Source organism: Ichthyophthirius multifiliis (genome assembly GCF_000220395.1).
Source record: "Ichthyophthirius multifiliis unplaced genomic scaffold scaff_1120509250104, whole genome shotgun sequence".
Lineage (NCBI taxonomy): Eukaryota > Ciliophora > Oligohymenophorea > Hymenostomatida > Ichthyophthirius > Ichthyophthirius multifiliis.
Window position 1 is genome coordinate 20,425 of NW_004087083.1, and position 21,008 is coordinate 41,432.

At 18.2% G+C, this 21,008-nt stretch overlaps 4 protein-coding genes across 4 annotated transcripts, besides 28 other annotated features; 1 reads left to right on the forward strand and 3 right to left on the reverse strand. All coding sequences in view use genetic code 6, as the record gives it.

Annotated features, from left to right (window-relative positions):
• Positions 1-29: part of a microsatellite that runs on past the window's edge.
• Positions 30-169: 140 nt separating this feature from the next.
• Positions 170-3,185, reverse strand: IMG5_047680 (mastigoneme-like protein, putative; the record flags this gene model as incomplete). The annotated part of the gene is made up of 2 exons (XM_004037560.1): positions 170-1,910; positions 2,237-3,185. 2 exons carry the CDS (start codon positions 3,183-3,185, stop codon positions 337-339), a joined length of 2,523 nt encoding a protein of 840 aa, XP_004037608.1. The 3' UTR covers positions 170-336.
• Positions 3,186-4,048: 863 nt separating this feature from the next.
• Positions 4,049-4,099: a microsatellite.
• A 1,180-nt stretch (positions 4,100-5,279) lies between these two features.
• Positions 5,280-5,352: a microsatellite.
• Positions 5,353-7,383: 2,031 nt separating this feature from the next.
• Positions 7,384-7,456: a microsatellite.
• Positions 7,399-7,480: a microsatellite.
• Positions 7,399-7,485: a microsatellite.
• Positions 7,399-7,513: a microsatellite.
• Positions 7,514-8,122: 609 nt separating this feature from the next.
• Positions 8,123-8,165: a microsatellite.
• Positions 8,166-9,879: 1,714 nt separating this feature from the next.
• Positions 9,880-9,930: a microsatellite.
• Positions 9,894-9,927: a microsatellite.
• Positions 9,931-9,968: 38 nt separating the features above from the next.
• Positions 9,969-10,034: a microsatellite.
• Positions 10,014-10,053: a microsatellite.
• Positions 10,054-10,074: 21 nt separating this feature from the next.
• Positions 10,075-10,145: a microsatellite.
• An 829-nt stretch (positions 10,146-10,974) lies between these two features.
• IMG5_047690 (protein kinase domain protein) lies at positions 10,975-12,429 on the forward strand (the record flags this gene model as incomplete). The annotated part of the gene is made up of 4 exons (XM_004037561.1): positions 10,975-11,080; positions 11,193-11,824; positions 11,863-12,062; positions 12,120-12,429. The coding sequence occupies exons 2-4, from the start codon at positions 11,222-11,224 to the stop codon at positions 12,427-12,429; spliced, it is 1,113 nt and encodes a 370-aa protein (XP_004037609.1). The 5' UTR covers positions 10,975-11,080; positions 11,193-11,221.
• Positions 11,141-11,190: a microsatellite.
• Positions 12,130-12,173: a microsatellite.
• A 538-nt stretch (positions 12,430-12,967) lies between the features above and the next one.
• Positions 12,968-13,001: a microsatellite.
• Positions 12,968-13,009: a microsatellite.
• A 214-nt stretch (positions 13,010-13,223) lies between these two features.
• Positions 13,224-13,289: a microsatellite.
• Positions 13,236-13,289: a microsatellite.
• Positions 13,290-13,585: 296 nt separating this feature from the next.
• Positions 13,586-13,615: a microsatellite.
• Positions 13,616-13,871: 256 nt separating this feature from the next.
• Positions 13,872-14,242, reverse strand: IMG5_047700 (hypothetical protein; the record flags this gene model as incomplete). Its single annotated transcript, XM_004037562.1, has 2 exons — positions 13,872-14,020; positions 14,080-14,242. 2 exons carry the CDS (start codon positions 14,240-14,242, stop codon positions 13,872-13,874), a joined length of 312 nt encoding a protein of 103 aa, XP_004037610.1.
• Positions 14,243-14,764: 522 nt separating this feature from the next.
• IMG5_047710 (long flagella protein lf4, putative) lies at positions 14,765-16,326 on the reverse strand (the record flags this gene model as incomplete). Its single annotated transcript, XM_004037563.1, has 2 exons — positions 15,982-16,326; positions 14,765-15,940 (listed from the first exon to the last, which is right to left on the reverse strand). The coding sequence occupies exons 1-2, from the start codon at positions 16,291-16,293 to the stop codon at positions 14,765-14,767; spliced, it is 1,488 nt and encodes a 495-aa protein (XP_004037611.1). The 5' UTR covers positions 16,294-16,326.
• Positions 15,161-15,186: a microsatellite.
• Positions 16,327-17,038: 712 nt separating the features above from the next.
• Positions 17,039-17,156: a microsatellite.
• Positions 17,040-17,137: a microsatellite.
• Positions 17,095-17,144: a microsatellite.
• Positions 17,096-17,145: a microsatellite.
• Positions 17,157-18,332: 1,176 nt separating the features above from the next.
• Positions 18,333-18,410: a microsatellite.
• Positions 18,411-19,402: 992 nt separating this feature from the next.
• Positions 19,403-19,482: a microsatellite.
• Positions 19,483-20,854: 1,372 nt separating this feature from the next.
• Positions 20,855-20,881: a microsatellite.
• Positions 20,882-21,008: the final 127 nt, after the last annotated feature.

Sequence of the window (21,008 nt, forward strand, 5' to 3'; positions counted from 1 at the left end):
TAGTTTTTTTTTAAAATACTATTTTTTTATTTTAAAAAAAGTCTATAAAAATATAGATAATATATAATAAAAGATAAATAAATTTATATAATGTTTTCAAATAGTCAATTTTTTAATTGTATTTAATATAATTTTTTTAATTTATTTTATATGAGAGATTTTTATTATTAAATTTACAAATTAAATTAAAAAATAATAAAAAAAATTATTTTCGCAATCGAAATAAAGCATGCAATAAATACAAATTAATATATAAAAAAATATATAAATTCTAAAAATTATAATAATATATATATAATAAATTTTATATACAAATATAATAACATTATATAAAAATCAAACCAAATAAACCGCCAAAAAAATTAAATTAATAAGTAAAATACCACCATAAACATCTTTTTCTGCATCCTTAATAGGTTTTTCAAACATGCTATTATAATAACTGTGGAAATTATTCCCAGACCTCGTATATTCTCCATCAATCCCCAACGGCACAACATAAAAATCTTCATTATTCGCCGTATATATTTCCTATCCGACATGCCTAAATTTTAACCTACTAGGTATTGTAGTTGCCACATCATCCTTATGAGTCATCCTGAAATTTTCCCCTTTAATTTATCCATTAACAAAGCTCACAAAGGCCTCATTCCCAACCCTTGGACTACCAAAAGTATACAAATTGATTTTATTTTAATATTATTTACTATATTCAGCAGCAGCTAATGTAGCTACTGCAGCCCCAATATTTGCCCCAATAAAATTAATTTAAGAAGCAGATGGATATAAGCTCATTATCGTTTTCATTTTATTTAGAAAGTCAGGTTTTATTACTTAATAATATCCATGCCATATTTTATGCACTTAACAATATCCTACACAAACATCTGAATCTGACTAGTCTTCATTTAAATCATATGTCCATTAATAATACGAATCTCTTCCTTAGTACCTAAAAGTCACAAAAATAGATTAGTTTTAATAAAAAATAGTACCATAAATCCCGTCTTTTTAGAAAAATTACTAACTATCGTTTTCTTATATTTACTAAACATTGTATTTATTCTTTAGAATCAAAAAATAACTAAAAATCTTATTCTTATCAAAATTTTTATACACATACAAAGGCTAAATATCTCCTACAGGACAGAATAGACCTTCAGGACAGTTATAACATCTCGATTGACCTTCCTGCGCGTAAGTATTTTCTGGACAATCGAAAGGCTAAGATGCATAAAAACAAGATTTTCCTCTAGGACAGAGTGTACATGAAGCATTCTTACTATTAGGGTCAATTTGCAAGTAAAATCCTTACTAACAGTATACACATTTGCCTGTTTTAGGGTCTATATATTACCCTTCATCGCAAGTAGCAACTGGTGCCTAATCTTTAACACAAAAGGCTTTATTTTTGCATTGTTCGCATTTTGTTTGTCCTCTTTTGTCTTAATATTAGCCATCTTCACATTATTTGCAAGAAATTTACTTGGAACTATCCTAATAAGTACCTGGGAAACATTCAATTGGCAATATATCTTTATAAGGGCAAAAACTTCCCGGAGAACATTCTATACACTTAGTTTTTCCTTCACTTACATTAAATTCTCCTACGCCACAAGGTTAACAAGAAACACTATTTTTAATATTCGAAAAAAATCCTTTAGGACATTTAACAGACTGTAAATCTTTAAATTGACAAAAATTCCCAGCTGAGCATTCTTGGCATACTTAAGACCCTTCTTATATATTAAATTGACCATCCGGACATGTTTTACATATAGATTTCCCTAATTCATCTTAAAAAGTCCCTTTTGGGCATTTTCTAGGTGATTCATCTACATATGGGCAATAATTACCAATTGGACATTTAATACATTCTATATTATCTTAATTTATAGAATATTAGCCATCTGGACATATATTACATTTAACTATAGTAATACCATCAATATCCAATATTTTATAAGTTCCCGGTCCACAATTATCAATTTTAATTTAAGCTTAAGGACAAAACTATACATTTCCAACTTTAAGTATACTAGAAGCACAATAGACTGGAACTTAGTCTTTATTTGCACAAGAGCAATTTTTACCTTCACTATCTTTCCCAAGTTTACAATTTCCATCTTCCGGACATTTTTAACATATTTCCTGTCCTATCTTTCATTATAATAGCCATCGGGACACTATAGACATTATTCTTAATTAATTTTATTTTAGAAACTTCCCTCAGGACAAGGTACTGGAACGTCTGTTTTCCATTCACATTTATTTCCTTTTGGGCATTCTTTACAAGCTATTTATCCTTCTTATTCATTATATTATCCTTAAGGACATTATATACATTCTATTTAATTCGGTTTATCTTAATAAGTTGCTATAGGACATGGTATAGGAAGTATGTTTTTCCATAAGCAATAATTTCCAGCAGGGCAATTTATACATTTAGTCTATCCTGTCTAATCATTGTATTCTCCATCTCGACATTCATGACATTCGTTCTAGTATTTCTTATCCTGATAAGTCCCCGTAGGACAACTTATGGGTGCCATATCATTTCTAAAGCAATAACTTCCTTCAGGGCAGTCTTTGCATTTAGTTTATCCTACCTAATCATTATATTCACCGTCTTTACAAGGCTTACATTCAGTTTAATTTTCTAAATCTTGGTAAGTTCCGGCTGGACAATCTGTTGGGGCTTCATTTTTCCAAAAACAGGATTTTCCTTTTGGACAGTTTTTACATTTAGATTCTCCTTCGTTTTCATTATATTCACCGTCTTTACATGGAATACATTCTAGTTATTTTTCTTTATCTGAATATTCCCCTTTGGCGCATTTTTCTTGTAGTTAATCTCGATAAAAACATGAATATCCTTTTTAGCAGTTTTTGCATTTTTCGTTGCCTTCGATTTCTTTATATTCTCCGTCATTGCAATATAAACATACTTTTTTTTCTATATCTAAATATTGTCCTTTTGGACATAATTTTTCTTCCTTTATAGTATTTTAAACTGGTTAAGTAGGTAATTCTTCTTTTGGACTTTATTTTTATTATTGACGATTAGAAGAACTTTTAGATTTTTCTGTGTTGTTTATCTATTTTTATGCTTTTGATTATATTAAAAACTATGCAAGAAATAATAAAGATATTATTATTATTTAGATTTTTTTAAATTTAAGCATTATTTTAGTTTCTATTTTATTAAGTTCACTTTTATTTTTTTGTATATGTTTTTTTTTTTTTTTTTTTTCTTTTTTAAAATAATTATTTTTATAAATTTGATTTTTTTGTTGAAAAAATATTATTTTATAACGTAAAAAAAATATACTAGAAATATTATTTAATTAAAAAATGAAATTTAATTTAATTAATACCTTTTTCATCAAAAAATATCCATTTTTATTAAATTTAAAAATAAATTTACAAATTATATTTTCATTTTAATAAAAAAGTTATTTTTTAAAAAAATTATTGCTAAATAATAAATATTTTCAAATAATAAAATAATTATATATAAATAATATAATTTTAAATTAATTAATCACAAAAATAATTAAACAATTAAATTTATTAAATAAATTTTAATTATATATTTTATCATTTAATAAAAATAATTTATTATAATTAATATTTATAAATTATAAAAATTGCTTTAGATAATAATAATGTTAAAAATTCAATATTTTAATAAAATAATCTTATAATAAAAAATAATATATTTAAAATCAAAATATATGCAACTATGATAATTTATTAATTAAATAATATGTTAAATAGATAAAAATTGTTGAAAGTATCATAATATTAATTTACACAACCTTTTTTAACATCCTATTCTATTTTTTTACTTTAGGATATTAATATTAAGTCGAAGATATTTTGAACTCTGACTGTAAATAAAACAATATTTTACTTAAAATAAAACTATTTTAAAATTATAAAAAATAAAAAAGTCAATTATTTTTTTAATTTAAATATAAATTTCTATTAAAAACTAAAAAAACTAATATTATTAATAAAAAAAAATATATCAAATATATTTTTTTTTATTTAATAAATTATAATAATTATTTATTTAAAAAATATTAATATATTTTTTTTATTTTGTATTTTAAAAAGAATAACTTAATTAATTAAAAAAATAAAAAAATAATTAAATATTATTTTTTTTTTTCGATATCAAAAAAACTCATTATTTTCCTTTTTAAATTTAGCTTAAATTAGCTTTTCTGAACTATATCTTTTATATTAAAAATTTATCTAAGTTAATTTAAATAAATTAATATTTTATTTATAATAATTATGTTTATTATTATTAGAATTTTAGTTTTTATATTATTTTGATTTTATTAATTTAGTTTAAAGGTTTTTCATTACATTCTAAAAGCATTTTTATTAAGTTTTTTTAAAAAAACCATTATTTTTTGAAACTTATGAGCTATTTTAAGTCAAAAGATTATAAAAGTTATTGTTTATACTACTACTTTATATTCTTTCAATACTTTAAAATTATGTATTATCTTCTTAATTAGTTTTTTATTTTTTATTATCTTAAATAGTATTTGTGAAAATCTCGTCTTAATGATTATTTTTAAAATCACTCTTCTAAAACAAGTATTCTTTTGCTTATTAATTTGGTATATTATTAAAATTTCTCGAATTATATAACTCTTAAGATAGTAATTATTTCTAAAAAGCATAATCAATAAATTCTTTTCTATCTACAGATTAAGTATTTGTATTTTAAAATAAATCACATTTATATCCAGTTTTCCTGTCTAAATTATTCAATTTAATAAGTTATTAACTACCTGTAACTTAATTATTAGACATTTAAGAATTTTTATTATTTTAGATATAATAAACAGCTTTAGAATCTTCAGTCAAGAATTTCTATTTTTAAGAATTTGTGTTTCTTAAAGGTATATTATCTAGTTTTGTCTAACTATTATAGCTTTATTATTTATTTTATAAGCCTAATCCAAAAAATAAACTATCATGTTCTTTTCTTGTTTAGTTAGGTTAAAATGTAAAGCTAATTATTTTTACAATATTATCATATAAAAATAAAATATATAATACTTAGTTTATCCATTATTATTTTTATTCTCTTTTTAAACTAAATTTAATTTCTTTTCAAAATCTTAAACTTATTTATATTATTCTTATAAATAGTGGAATTAATCTAAAAGAGTTAATTTATAATTTGGACTTAAAAATTAAATTAAATTTTTATGAGTTTTATTTTATTCATCTTAATTAATACTTTAAACGTCTATATATATATATATATATATATATATATAAATATAACAATAAATATATGTATATAATACTTATATAAATATAATTTAGTTTATTTACTTTCATTTTTCAACATATTATTTCTTTCTTTTAAAGTATCTTTAATCCTTTTTTATTCTTACATTTATTTTAATGTTAAACCATTCAATTCTTTCTTATACAAATGCTTTATTTTTTCATAAAGTATATCTTTGGGTGAATATTAATCTTTCATTAATAAAACTTATTTTTATTCTTCACTTTTTTATTCGAAATGTTCATTTATCACTTAATTATTATATATTTTTTCAAAATTTAATTAAAATTTTTATAAAACATCTTCTTTCATATTTTATTTATATTTTTCTAAAACTAAGAACACAGCCTAAATACCTTACATAAGTTTATTCCTGAAAAAATCAATTTAATCAATTTAAAAATCCCATTAAATTGGTAAAGGATGAACCATACTTATAGAGCCCAAAAGTTCTATATTTTTTTAATAATTCCATATTTTTACATAATTATCCAAACTACAAGAAACTACACTAAAATTCTAATATTAATAAATAAATAAATTAATATAAAATTAAATTGAACCTAAATATTTTATAATTTAGTAAATCCATCTTTGTGTGCCTAAACTAAATCTAACATAAATTAAGAAAATCCGAAATTCGGATCTAAATCTTCATCTAAAGATGAAATCATTCCCCTTACTTTTTACATTTTGATAACTGAGCATTAAAATTTTTAAATTACTTTAGTTTATTTCATTTAAGAGTTTACTTTTATAATTTTCAGGATATTATTTTTATTTTACTTGAAATATTATATTTTATTATTAAACAAATTTGTATTAAAATCATTTATTATTTATCTAAAAGCATTATAATTTAATTTAGTTTTGGTGTGTTCTATTTTTTTTATTTATTACTATTTAAATATATTTATTATGTCATATTTTCTCATTTCCCCATTCTATAAACCCACTATTAAAAAACAATATAAAGGATATTAATTTTTAAGGTTTTTTAAATCAAACATATGTTAAAATTGTTAAGATTTTTCATTTTAATTATTAGAAAAATTTAAATTATTTTCTAATTAACATAATTGAATATCAACAATTAAATTTGTTGCATATGCGTTTGATGATAATTTTTTGACTGGTAAAAATTCATGAAAATTTTTATCTTATAAATCTTCATCATATAATTACATAAATTAATTTTCATCTCCTTTAATAATTTTTTCATTATTATTGTAAAGTCCATCAATATCAATATTATTAATAGGTGATTAATTTAAAACTAGATTTTCATTTTATTAATTAGTTGTGTTTTTAATTGGATTTTAACTTACAGTGTTTTTTTTTATTGTCTTTTAAAAACATTATATTTAAGCTAATTTGTTTGTTGATCTTCGAATTTTTTTAATTTTTATGAATTAATAGGTGATAATTATTAATTCTTTTAATTATTATTAAATTCTAATTTTTAAAATTTATCTCCGAATGATAGCTATTATTTTTGTTTGAATTAAATTTAATCCCTTCTAGATTTTATTTATTATTAATATGCCTTAATTATATATATATTATAAAATAAATAAATACAAATACAAATATAAATATTATAATTAATAGATATATATAAAAAAATATTTATAAAATATTATTATTTATATAAAATTTATAATCATATATAGATTTTAATTTCTTTTTATTTTACCTATTTTATTATTTAAACCTTATTATTATTTAATTTTTCTTCTCTATATATCAACGATTTTATTAAATTTATATTCCCTATAATTTATAATTCAATACGTTCTTCATTATTATGAAACTTAACAAAATATATATAGCCTAAAGATGTTCCTATAATTAAAATACTAAATCCATCTATAAATTGTAAAGATGTAGCTTGTGTTTATTCAAGTTCGAAATTAGCTATAATTCTTGCATATTCGTAATTATAGAATATTAAAAGATTATCATTTGAAGCAGTAACAATTAGATTATGATAAACAGATACTTCCATAAGTATAATCTATTTTCCATAATGAGAATTTATTAATTATCTAATCTTTTTGTATATATAGATACAAATATATAAATAATATATATATATATATATATATATATATATATATAAATTTATATATAATTTTTTTTATATATTCATATATATTTATTTATTATTTTTAAGTTTAATATATATATTTTTTTTTAATATACCTTTTAAAAATTAAAATTTTGATTTATTTTTGAGGTTATAATTTAACTGTCTGTTGAAGCAGCTATAAACAATTAATTTTCCTCATCAAATTTAATTTAATTAATAGCCCCTGAACTTATTTACATTTAAAAAATAAAATCATAATATTTTAAATTATAAACTTTTATAATTCCTTTTTAATTTCCTATTATTAATTTTTCTCCATTATCAATCATTTAAATGCTTGTAATTGTATCTTCCTTTTATTTTTTTATATTAGTTAATAATTTCTATTTAAATAAATATATTTATATACTTTATCATCATTAATACCTTTTATTATTTTTATATATCTTCCATTTTAAGCATTTATAATTCTTATGTCTTAAACAGTACAAACTATTAGCTATTAATTTTTTTTATTTAAAAAAGTGCTTATAGGATAAATATCTTCTTAATTTTGATCATTAATAAGAGTATTTTTTTTATTTTAAGTATTATTATTATTTCCTTGTTCGAATTCCATAGAAGTAATTCTTGAGCTTATAAAAAATACTTTATTTAAAGTCGTATGTATAAAATTAATTTAATTTTTTAACAAAATATCTTTAATGTTTTTTAAAATATATATATATTTTTTTTTAAATAGATATATATATATATACTTAAAGTTTAAATACAATTATTAGTAATTATATCCCAAATTTTTATTACTATTTTTATCATCACTACTTACTATCATCTTACTGTTTTCCACACTTCTAAAAGCAGTTACTGTTGAATTATGTCCTATTAATTTTCCTATTTAAGTAATATCGTTATTTAAAGGATCAAATTCATATATAGATATAATAGAGTCATAACCAGAAATAAGAATAACATGAAAAGATTAAAAATATTAAATTAAGTTTATATGTTTATTAATAACATTTATCTTTTTTCTTTATATATATATATATATATAAATATAAAATTAACCTTTTAAATAAGTTTATTTTCAAAAAAATCCCAAACTGAAAGTATATTAGGAACAGAAGTTACAACAACTACTTAATAAGATAAAATTTCAAATAAATTACTAATTCCTTTATGAAAAAGTTCAGATTTTATATTATTTTCTACTTCTTCTTTTTCTAAATTCCATATACTTAAGAAATTCCTAATATAATATAAAAATGTTTTTAAATTAAAAAATAAAATAAAAAAAAACACACACACCCATTATCAGTAGTAATCCATTTATCAATAGATTAAACATACCATATTCTTTATTATTCTTCTTATAGAAATTCTCCTACATGAAAGCTTTTTTCATTTTTAAAATCATCATTATAATCCCAAAAAACTAAATAACCATCTCTAAAAGTAGATCCAAGTCGTTTTTATTTTTCAGAAAAAGCAAAGTCCAGACAAATTTAGCAACTTTTTTTATTATTATTTAAAGCGAAAATAAAGGCAAAATAATTTTACCTATTTTATTTACTTTTGGAATGGATTTCCTTTAATAAAACACAATTATCATCATAAAATAGAAAATGATCACTATATTAATCAAGTACTATTAATTTATTTATTTCTTATGAAAAATAACTTCTTTAAATATTATTATTTTTATGATGAATTTTATCAACTTACATTTTTTCCTATTTTTTTTTATTTTAAATAAAACATCAAATAACAAAAATAAAAATACTTTATTTAATTTGGCTATTTATTTATTTTAATAATTATATATTATTGGTAATTCCATATCTACTTCTCTTATTGTTCTTTCATTTTTTTCCATATCAAACATTTTTGGCATTGGAATAAGTTTTTTTGGAATCTTTATTTCTTAAGGCTATAAATCAATATTTAAGGGGTGATTTTGAACTAAAAAGAGAGTTATATCTTAAAATTTTATAGAATTTTAATTATAAAATCTTTCTTTTTATAAATTAGTATCTGCTTTATCAATATGGAGTACACTTTCGAAAAAATCAATTAAAGATAAAACTAAATAAATAGTTTCATCTTTTTCAATTTTAAAGTTTTTAATAAAAACATATATAAAATCAATTATATTTATATATTAAAATTCTTGAAATTCTATTTCAAACAAAATAATTTCATTTTGTAAATATGAACGAACGAATTCCATATTATATTTTTATAATAATTATTATTAAGTTTTCTTATCAAAATTATTATATAATATATTTATTAAATCTTCATTTTCTCTCTAAATTTCGTTATCTATATTTGAAAATTATGTTTAGATTTAATATAGATAAGAAATTGAATTTAATGTAGAAACTTAAGGTTTTGTTTATTGTTATATATCATCAATATATGAATTTTCTATTTATATACTATTTTAAAATTACAATTATTTTTTCATTTAACTTTTTTTTATATTTATTTTATTTTATTTTATTTTTTTATTGTAGGTATTTCTTTATTTTATTTCTATTAATATTTAAAATATATTATTGATAATATATATATGTATACAAAAATTATTATTATATATATATAATATATATATATATATATATATAAATATGTTTTTATTATTATTAATTAAATATATATACATAATTAATAAAATATTATTTTATATTATAATAATAATAGAAATTATGATTATTATTTATATTTTTTAGATTTTAATTTCAATTAATTCATAGTTTTGAAAATTATATTTATTTTATATTTAATAAATTAAAATAGTAAAATCAAAAAAGTTAATTTAAATTTTTATTAATTTCGGATATAAAAAGTTTATTTTTCTTAATATCCCTTAATTATGAACTTTAAAATTAAATTATTATATATCTAATCATAAAAAAAAACAATACCTGTTTAAGTAATAATTATTCAATATATAAATTTTATTTAAAAAAATTACTTTCATAATCCTATTAAATATATAAAATATATAAATGCACTTCCATATCTATTTTATTAAAATAAATAAATAATTTTCGTAATTAAACAAATTTAAAAAGTTCATTTTTAATTAATATTTTTTCATATATCTTTCGTGTATTTAAAATTTATAACTTCGTATAAAAAATAATTTAGATAGTTATTTAGTTATAATGAATTAATATTAATTATAACAAAAACTATTCAATTTCAAATTAATAATTAATTAATTTAAATTAAAATAAAAAACAAAGAAAAAAAAAAAAATATCAATAATATTTCAATTATATATAAAAAAACAATTAAAATAATATAAATAATATTAAAAAATAAAAGTAAATAATAATGAATAAATATGAAATACTAGGAGTTAGCGGTGAAGGTGCATATGGAGTTGTATTAAAATGTAAAAACAGAGAAACTAAAGAAATAGGTATTAATATTAAAAAAATAAATATTCAATCAAGAAAAAGACTAAACAAACATAAATAATATATATAAAAAAAAAAAATATTAAAAAAATAAATAAAATAAGTTGCTATAAAAAAATTTAAAGAAACCGAAGACGATGAAATAGTAAGAAAAAATATATAAAGAGAAGTGAAAATGTTAAGATTATTAAGGCATAAAAATATAGTGGATTTAAAAGAAGCATTTAAAAGGTTATTTTTTTTTTAAAAAAAAAAAAATTACGTTAATTTTTGTTTTATTTTTATCACTTCTTTTTCTTTTTTTCTTTTTTTCTTTTTTTCTTTCTTTTTATTTTTTTTTTAGAAAAGGAAGAATATATTTAGTATTTGAATATGTAGAAAAAAATCTTCTTGAAATTTTGGAATAAAAACCTTCTGGTTTAGATGTATACATAAAAAAAAAAATTTAAAAATTAAAAAAAAATAAAGCCTGAAATAATACGATGCATAATATATTAATTATTAAAAGCTTTAAATTAATGTCATAAATAAGATGTAATCCATAGGGATGTCAAACCAGAAAACTTACTAGTAAACCCATACAATTATGAGCTAAAACTTTGCGATTTTGGTTTTGCAAGATAATTACCATCAAAATAAACTGAATTATTAACCGATTATGTTGCCACAAGATGGTATAGAGCCCCTGAATTACTTTTATAATATTAAAAATACGGAAAAGAGGTAGATGTATGGGCTATAGCCTGTATAATGGGTGAACTAATAGATGGTTAGCCAATGTTCCCTGGAGAAAATGAAATCGACTAATTATATTTGATACAAAAAATGCTGGGACCTTTGACAGTAGAACAAAAGGAATTATTTATTAAAAATCCGAGATTTTTAGGTATGAAATTTCCAGAAATAAACAAACCTGAAACTTTAGAAAGAAGATATTTAGGAAAATTAAGCAAAAAAGCATTAAATATAATGAAGGTATATTTTATAATTATAAAGAAAAAAAAAAAAAAAAGGGTATGCTTAAAATGGATCCTTAAGAAAGAATTACAATTGAAGAAGCAATGAAACATCCATATTTTGATGAAATTAGGGATCAATATAAAAACGAAAATGAAGAACCTAAAAATATATATGAGGAGTTGAAAAAAGATAATTCTATTAAAAAATAAATTGATAAAAAGAATTTTATTAATAATAAAGTTATTTAAGATGAGTAATTTTTTTTAATTTGTTTTACATTTGAAAAAAAAAAAAAAAAAAAATACTATAGAAAAAATAGTAATAATAATGAAAATTTATAAGAAAAATAATAAGAAAATAATAATAATTTTATTAAAACTGAAGCTAATACTAATGAAAAATAAAATAGATTATTTGGATAAAAATCTATTCCTTCTTATTTATAATAAGGATAAAAAATTATGTAGAATACAGTTTATAATTATAAAATGAATGATGGATCTTTTATTGAATAAATTAAAAAAAATAATGTTTTTTTCCTTATTAATAATAAAATAAATATTATTATTTATATAATTCAAAAAGGGAGGATAAAATCAAAATTAGGATAAAAATAATGAAAGCAAATTAAAGATTTAAAACGAATAATAAAAAAAATTTTAAATGCAAAAAAATATAGTATTCTATAAAAAAAATTATTTATTATTTTTTAAATATATACAATAGTAAATATTTAACTTAATAAAAATTATTTTTATATTATATATTAAAAAAAAATTAGAGTTTGAATAAAATACATCAAACATTTTATTAACCAATAGGTTTATATTAATAAAGTAATTTTATTTTTATTTAAAATATTTTTTATTAAAGTATTAAAAGAAGAAGATAAAAATTTTAATGCATATAAACAAAAGCAAACATATAATTAAAATGAATTACCTTAAATAAATAAAAAATAATTAAATAGTGGAGTAAATAATGACATAAAAATATTTATTTAATTAAAATTTTATCTATTAATTTATTTATAATAAAGGAAAATGATGCATATTCATACTCGCCTACATAAAGAACGAAATAAAATTTGGGGCATTAGAATATAAAAGTAGAATTAATATATATATTTTTTATAAAAAATAATAAAAAAAATAAAGCAAAATAATAATACATAAAATAATTAATAATAAAAATTAATAAGCGACTTACATTTGCAAAAATTTCATAATTTAAATGTAATTTATAATACTAATACTTATAATTATAATATGTAAAATGGATTTAAATCTGGAAAAGCTAAAAAAATGAAATAAAAATACTAAATGTGATATACCAATTTATTATAAATTTAACTAAAAAGGTTATTTTATAGAATATTTTGTTTTTTTTAAAAAGATAAATTATCATTATTTATTATAATATAGAAATATATATAGATATAAATATATATATATATATATATATATATATATATATATATTTTAATTTATTTACCTTTTTTTTTATTTTTATTTAGACTAATAATTTTTTTTATTTAAAATTTTATCTATATTATATCTATAAATAGACTCTTAGATTTATATATTTTTTTAAAAAAATAACATATTCAAATAAATATATAAAATTTATCTAATAATAAACAAAATAATTTACTCAACCTATATAAATTTAAAATCATTTACAACATTTTTAATTTTAATGATTTTTTTATTTGACCTTATTCAGTTCATAGCTTTATCTATAATTATTTTTATTTTATATAATTTCTTATCTAGATTAATTTTCATTTTCCTTAATTTCATTTTCAAACCATTTTTTTTTAATTTATCTTGCTAAATATTCGAAAGTTTTATTTACATTACTTCCATCAAAAGCGCTTGCTTCGAAATATTAAATATTTTTATTTTTACAATATTATTCTATATTTTCTTATAAAACTTATCTTTATTATTTCTAATCTGACTTATTTCCCACAAGAATTATACAAGCATCCTCTTATTTTTCTTTGCATAATTAAAACCATGTATTTTATATTGATTCAAAGGATTATTTATTACATAAATCAAAAACAAAATATATTCCATGTGTACCTTTAAAATAATTACTTATTAATGATCTATATCTTTCCTATCCAGCAGTATCCCATATATGTAATTTAATCAATTCTCCATCTATTATGAAATTTTTTATTTTAAAATCTACCATAGTTACCTTCATTTTTTTTTAAAAAATTATTTTTAGTTAATATAAAAAATTAATTGATTTTTTACATATATCCATTTACTTTTAAATCAGAAACATCATCAGGAAAATAGCCTTCTATATATTACCAAAAAAGAGTTGTTTTTCCTACATTACTATCTCCAGCTATTACAATTTTAAATTTATTATCATTTTATTTCGTTAATATATTATCGTTTTTTTCTCTTTCATTCATTATTTGTTTATTAATTTAAAATAATAAGAACAAGTTTTTAATTTTATATATTTTATTTATTTAAAAAAAAATGAAGGTTTATTTTGTTATACTTTCTTTTAATTTATATATTTTATAAATAATATAAACTTTAAAAATGTTTTTATTATAAATAATGTAAAGCATTTTATATTAGATAAAATATTATATCTATATAATTAATATATGATATTTTTTATATATATTATATTAAATGTATTTTTTATGTTTAAGATATGCTCACTATTTATTCATTTTAAAAATATATAAAAATAAAATAATAATGAATTTAATATTTTTAATAAAAAAATAGAGAATAGAATAAATAAAATTACATAAAAAAAAAATATATATATATATAAATAATATTTATTATTAAATTCTTTTTTTTTTTTTTATAAAAAAAAAAAATATGTTAATAATAAATAATTGGAGTTACATAAATATATATATATATATATACTTTCAAAATTAAATCCAAAATAATAAAATAAAACTAATCATTATTTTAAATTAGCTTTTTTCCCAAAAATAATATAATCTTCATTATATTTCTTATTTTTTTTTTAAACATTATGTTAGAATACACCATAATTAACTTATTTAGCTTTGAGTGTATTTTAACCTTTATAGAGATTAATTTTCGCATCAATTTACATAATAGAGTTCATATTAGTTTAATTTTTGATAGGTGGAAGGAACTAATGTTTATTTTTGCTATCAATATCTTCATCGGTTCCCGAATTATTATAATTTCCATCAATTTTTAAATTAACATTTAGAGAAGGATATTAGGAGTTAATTTTTTTATTTGACGCTTTCTTTTTATGATAAGGATTAGTCGCTTTTTTAATCGAAAGGACTGGATAAAAAACGTTTTCAGGTTAAGTGTTTATTTATTATTATTATTATTATTATTATTTAAGGGTTTAATTAAAATTAACATTAGAAACATTACTCCCTGCTAATTACTGAAATTATTATTTAAGTGAATTTTTATTATTGTCATTAACCATCTAAGATCCATCTAATTTCGTCTAAGAATTCACATTATTATTTCCAGAAATACTTTTAGACCCCAAAGCATTTTAAAAGATTGCATTTTCTTAATCCATTTAATATAAATCTTTAAAAAAAATATGCTTTAGTGCTTCTTCAGCCGTGATTCTTTCCTTCGGATCATAAATAAGTAACCTTTAAATTAAATCAATACATTCTTTAGGAATATGAGGCGCTAATTTTTCAATACCAGTCCCTTTTTTCAAAGGGAAATTAAACTCCATATGAGTCGCATGTTTTTAAAATTCCTCCAAAATCTTCGAATTTGGTGTTCCTATAACATTATGGATTTTATGAACTTAATCTAATTCATCATTGCCCGGAAATAAGGGAAACAAACTCATCACTTCAAACATTACACAACCTACACCCCATAAATCCATTTTGCTAGTATAATATCCATCTGTAAGTAAACATTCTGGTGCTCTATACCATCTTGTACTTATGTATTCTGTATAAGGATGTTCCGAATATATACCTTTACATGAACCGAAATCTGCTAATTTTATATGGTCGCCTAATAATAGGATGTTTTCTGGTTTTATATCTCGATGAAATATTCCTTTTTTATGTAAGTGATCTATTGCTATTAATAGTTAGTACATATAAAATTTAGCCTTTTTATATTTTATTTTTTGTTTTGTTTTGTTTTTTTTACTTTTTAAGGATTTAAGTATTATTTACGACCTCTTATAGCCTCGTATAAATTCTAATCCATCAATTCAAATACTAAAGCTAATCTACCGGTTGGCTCATCATAGAGAACTTCAATTAATTTAACTATATGTTAATGTGGCGATAATTTTTTTAAAGCCTAAATCTCTTTTAAACGTTATACTTATTCTATTGAATTAAAATGATTTTTCATGCATTTTATTGCCACAAAGTTTCCCGTTTTTAATGATTGGGCTTTTAATACTTCTGAAAATGTACCTTCTCCTTTCTTACTAATCAGTTTATATTGATTCATTTAAATTTTTTTATAATATTTTTTTTTTTCTTTTTACTAATTTTAATTATATATTATAATATTGATTAAGTAAATAAAAAAGTTTTTTTTTTTTTAATTTTTTATTTTTTGCAAAAAATAAATAAAATAATACAAAAAAAATACTTTATATTTTTTTTTTTTTTAAATAAAACAAAAAAAACAACTAATTTTTGTTTATTAAAATATAAAATATATATATATAATCATAGTTCATTATCATATTAAAAACTAATAATTTTAAATGCTTTTTTAATATTTTAACTCAAAGCTAATTAAATCTAATATAATTATAAATCTTCAATATGATAAATGGAAACAAATGAATTCAGTTAATTTTTCTTAATCATATCATCACATAAACTAAAGAAATAAGCCGCATTTTCTCTATGATGATAAAGTTACATATCATCATATATTCTAGCTTATAAATAATATATATCCCTAATTTCTTACAAAGAATTTAAATTTATATACATTTCTAGAGATTTATTTAAATTAAACAACGCATTTTTTCTTAAATTCTCCAGATTTTCTTTAAAAAAAAAAATATATATATATATATTTTTTTTTCTTTTACAAATAAATAAAAAAAAAAAATACATTCTAATCCTTTATTTTATATAGAGGAAATTTTCAAAAGTAAAATAGCTTTCACATAAAAGAAAAAAGCTTAAGTTTTATGATTAAAATTACTTAACCCTTTATTTTCTAATTCTAATATTATAAAAAAAAGTAAAAAAAGAGAAAAAAAATAAAATAAACAAAATAATAAAATAGAGTAAAAAAATAAATAAACAAAATAAAAAAAACAAAAAAGAAAAAAGAAAAAAGGGAAAAAAAAATAAATAATAATAATACTTTAAATAATCTTTAGGGTCTAAAAAATATACCCTTACCTAATAAGCATCAAAACCTTATATAATTTCGCCAAAACTAAATACTCTAAAAGTCCAAAAGCTTTACTTTTCTTCACAATCTACTAAACTAAAGTAAAAACTTAAAAATAATCATTCATTTCAAACATAACTTTTAGCAAAAGTACTAAACTTTAAATAAGAAATTCTTTCATATATCCGAATTCAGTATTAAATTTGATATTATGTATAATACATTCATAGGCTTCTGTATATTTCCCTTCTTTTATTAAAATTTCTATATGAATTTATTAAATTTTTCCATGTAGTTGTTAATCGATTAAATTTTATTAAAATTCTCTTTTCATTAAACTCCACATTAATCTCGCAGCGGGAATTTCGTGTCTTAAAATGAACATTTTTGCGTTTGTATAATAAAAATAAAACTTAAAAAAAGGCTTTGTTAAATTATTCATTAATTAATATAATTTTTGTAACAATTAAACATTTTTCTCAATATCAAAATCTATTTATTTACTCACTATTTCGAATAAAAGTTCCATTATTTGATTACAACTTAATATTTAAGCATTTTATTCGAATATATTATTCACTAATAAATCTATTAGACCAGGTTAGTTTAAACAATCAAAAATATAACACTTAATGAGAGCTTCTAAAGCCCGAGGAAGTTATAAAAGTACTTATTTTGGCTGTTTTCTACCAGGAAGAAGGTAGTTTTCATAATTTTAAATTATTTTTTTAATTGAAAAATGCATTTAATCAGTCCATTTATTATTATTTTATTTCAAAGAACTTCCATTCTTTGGACTTATATCATATATTTTAGAAAATTTTGCATAAGAAAGACAAGAAAAAAGCATCAATTAAGGATTTTGAGAAATATTTTAAGAGTGCTAAATTGCATGTTCAGTAAGCCATAAAGTATCCTAATAATGACCTAAAGTAGAAGCCATTTCATACAAATAAATAATACAATGGTTTATACTTTCATCATCTTAATTATTTTATGAAATTCGCATTGCTTCGCTCAAAGAACGTAGACTTTCATCTATAAATCCCATTTTTAAATTTAAATAAGCCAAATTTAATATACAATGATTTACTTTACTTTAATGATATGAAGCCTATGGTTCATTCTTTTATATAAATAATATAAATAAATAAATACATATATATATATATATATATATATATATATATATATATATATATATATATTTACTTATTTATCTACAAAAAATAACATTTCTAATTGCTTATCAAAATATTTATATAAATGATCAAATGCTGATAAAGGAAGATTATTTCTGCCTTCATTTTAGGCTTTCAAAAGATTTATTTTGTCAATTTATCTACCTTATTCTAAACTAGTTATCTAATCTTGAATTTCTTGAAAACTATAGCAATTATTATAATCTTTTTTATGTTTTTTAAAAAAAAAAATTAATAAATTATTATTATATATCTTTTTTTATATTTACGTTATATTTTTTATTCTAAATCTTCTATTTTTTTGTCTATTAAATATATATTTTAGATTTAATTATTTTTATTTTCTCCTTTTTTAAAGTTCGAAAAATTCTAATGTAATTACACTAATTCACTGAAACCACATTTACTAAAATTTAATAAGCATCTTCTTAAAAACATATCTATTACATTTCCCTATTCTATTTTGCTATTTCTTATTGATCTGAGATGTTTTAGTGCTTTTTTTGTTAAAAATAAAATAATATTTATTTTATTTTTTTTAAAAAAAATTAACTTTATTATATGTATTTAAATAAATCATGTATTGTTTATATGCTTCTAACCTTATTTTTTTAGAATTTTCGAAATATAATATTTTTTAAAGTTACTTAATCTATATATCTTTCACTTATTTCAAAGTTTTGAGATTCCTTAATCATTTTTTTGAAAAATTATTCACTACTTTATGATTCTTCTTCTTGATTTAATTTCTTTTAAATAAATTATTTTAAGTAAAAAACAATAAGTACCATTATTTTATTTATAAAAAATTGGCAAAAGGTGTTGATGTATCTAATTTATTTGATAAATTAGAGTATTCATTCAAAACTATAATGCATGAAATTGTATTTGGTGATAAAAATTCTACTCCTTTATTCATATTTTATGCTTTATTTTATTAAAAATAATATTTTCAAATATTATAAAGTATTTTTTGTTTGATATGAAAAAAAAAAAAATTAAAATATTTTTATAAAATATATATAATATTTAAAAACTTCTTATTAAAAATTATTAAATTTAATAATATTTTTAAAAACAAAATAATAAATTTTTTTAAGACAATATTTAATACATAAATCTTTACATAATATATGCTGCATTTTATATATTTTAAACTAGTATTTATCCCATAAATTTATTAAATTTGTTCTTATTAAATATTTAAATGAACGTTTGATATAATGTTAAACTTATAGTATATTATCATTGTCTATATAAGTGTACTTTTTTTGAATAAATAATCGATTTTTCTTATTTTTATTATCTATTTGATTGTTTTAAATATTATTTAATTAAAATTTAAAAATGAATTGGAAATTATCACTCTTTTATTTTATTACTTTACTTTAATAATTTTATATTTATTTCAATTATAGAAATCAATTAGAACCATATATATAAAGTTACTAATGTATTTGTTTTGATATTAATATTCATGATTTTATTTTAAAGCATAAATTTCATAAATTCATATTTATTCATTTTTCAATATACTTTCTTTACTAAAGTATAACATACGATTAAAAATGCATGAAAGTAAAAACTATAAAGAATTTAAAAATACTAAACATATATATATATATAAATATAATCTTCAAAGTTAATATAATGTATTTAATATGTAAATTTTGACGCGCATTATTTTACTCTTTAATCTCTCTTAAAATATTAAAATATAAATTCAATATAGTTTTACATTTATAAATAAAAGAGAGTGAGAAAAAAAATTAAAATGGACTTTTTTGTGTGTAAATATTTGAATTTAGAAAACAATTAATAATTTTATAATTAAATTTAATTATGACCTATAAAAAAATAAGACTTTTTATCTGCTCTTTTTATTCTTTTTTAATTTATTTTTTGATTGAATTTTTTAAAATATAATTATAGCAAAAATAAAAAAACCTCAATAAATATAGTAATTTCTAATTCAATATACTTAATAAAATATTAATTTTGAAATTAACTATTTATCATTTTAATTTATAATTATTTAACATAAAACTAACTTTGAGGTAATTTATAAACAGAAGAAAATAATTTTTATAATAATAGACATAAGTTATATACAAGCTTTAAATGAATAGAAAGGTCTTTCTCGTTAAAATAACCATCTTAAATAAATTTATATATGTATTAAATGCAAAAATAATATACAATATCATTGAGGAGATAATCTAAATAAAGATTATTTGAGATAAAATATGTTTATTGATAAATAATATTCTGTACAAATATGCTTTATTAATATATAAGAAAAAAATTTAAAAATGAAAAATGTTAATTCCAGTTATAAAGACACAATAAATATTATACTTATGAGTTTATATTAATAAGTAAGTTCAATTACGACAATTTAAAATACAGTTTAGAAATTAATAATAAAATAATAATAATAAAAAAAATAAATATATATATATATATATATATATATAATTATCTTTTAAAATAATATTATTTAAAAATAAATATATTAAGAACGAGAATTATTAATATATATTATTATAAATATTTTATTTCTTTTTTATATATATTAATATGTTCCTAATTTTTTTTTTATAT